This window comes from Geospiza fortis, unplaced genomic scaffold (genome assembly GCF_000277835.1).
Source record: "Geospiza fortis unplaced genomic scaffold, GeoFor_1.0 scaffold95, whole genome shotgun sequence".
NCBI lineage: Eukaryota > Metazoa > Chordata > Aves > Passeriformes > Thraupidae > Geospiza > Geospiza fortis.
Window position 1 is genome coordinate 5,417,248 of NW_005054333.1, and position 363 is coordinate 5,417,610.

General features: G+C 69.7%; 1 protein-coding gene across 1 annotated transcript in view; it reads left to right on the top strand.

The window, feature by feature from the left end:
* The window catches only part of RAPGEF5 (Rap guanine nucleotide exchange factor 5), a 155,605-nt gene that overhangs the window by 91,464 nt on the left and 63,778 nt on the right, over positions 1-363 (top strand). The window contains exon 11 of the mRNA XM_031057634.1: positions 8-224. Coding sequence (XP_030913494.1) covers positions 8-224 — 217 coding nt within the window. The remainder of the gene's footprint in view (positions 1-7; positions 225-363) is intronic.

Below are 363 nucleotides of genomic sequence, written 5' to 3' on the forward strand. Positions count from 1 at the left end.
CGGGGAGCGGCCGCTGCCCACCTTCGACGTGCCTTACTTCAAGTACATCGACGAGGAGGACGAGGAGGATGAGTGGAGCAGCCGCTCGCAGTCCTCCACCGAGGATGACTCCGGGGACTCTCTGCTTTCCGACAGATACGTGGTGGTGTCGGGGACGCCGGAGAAGATTTTGGAGCATCTCTTCAGCGACCTGCACCTGGAAGCCGCCCAGGACAAAGAGACGGGTAAGGAGCGAGCCTGGCGGGGGGGCGGCGGCGGCCGGGCACGGGGGAGAGGTGCCGGTCCCGGTGCCGGTCCCGGTGCCGGCAGAGCGGCGCGGGGATCGCTCCCGGGCACCTCCCGCAAGCCGCTGGCAGGCGGGCG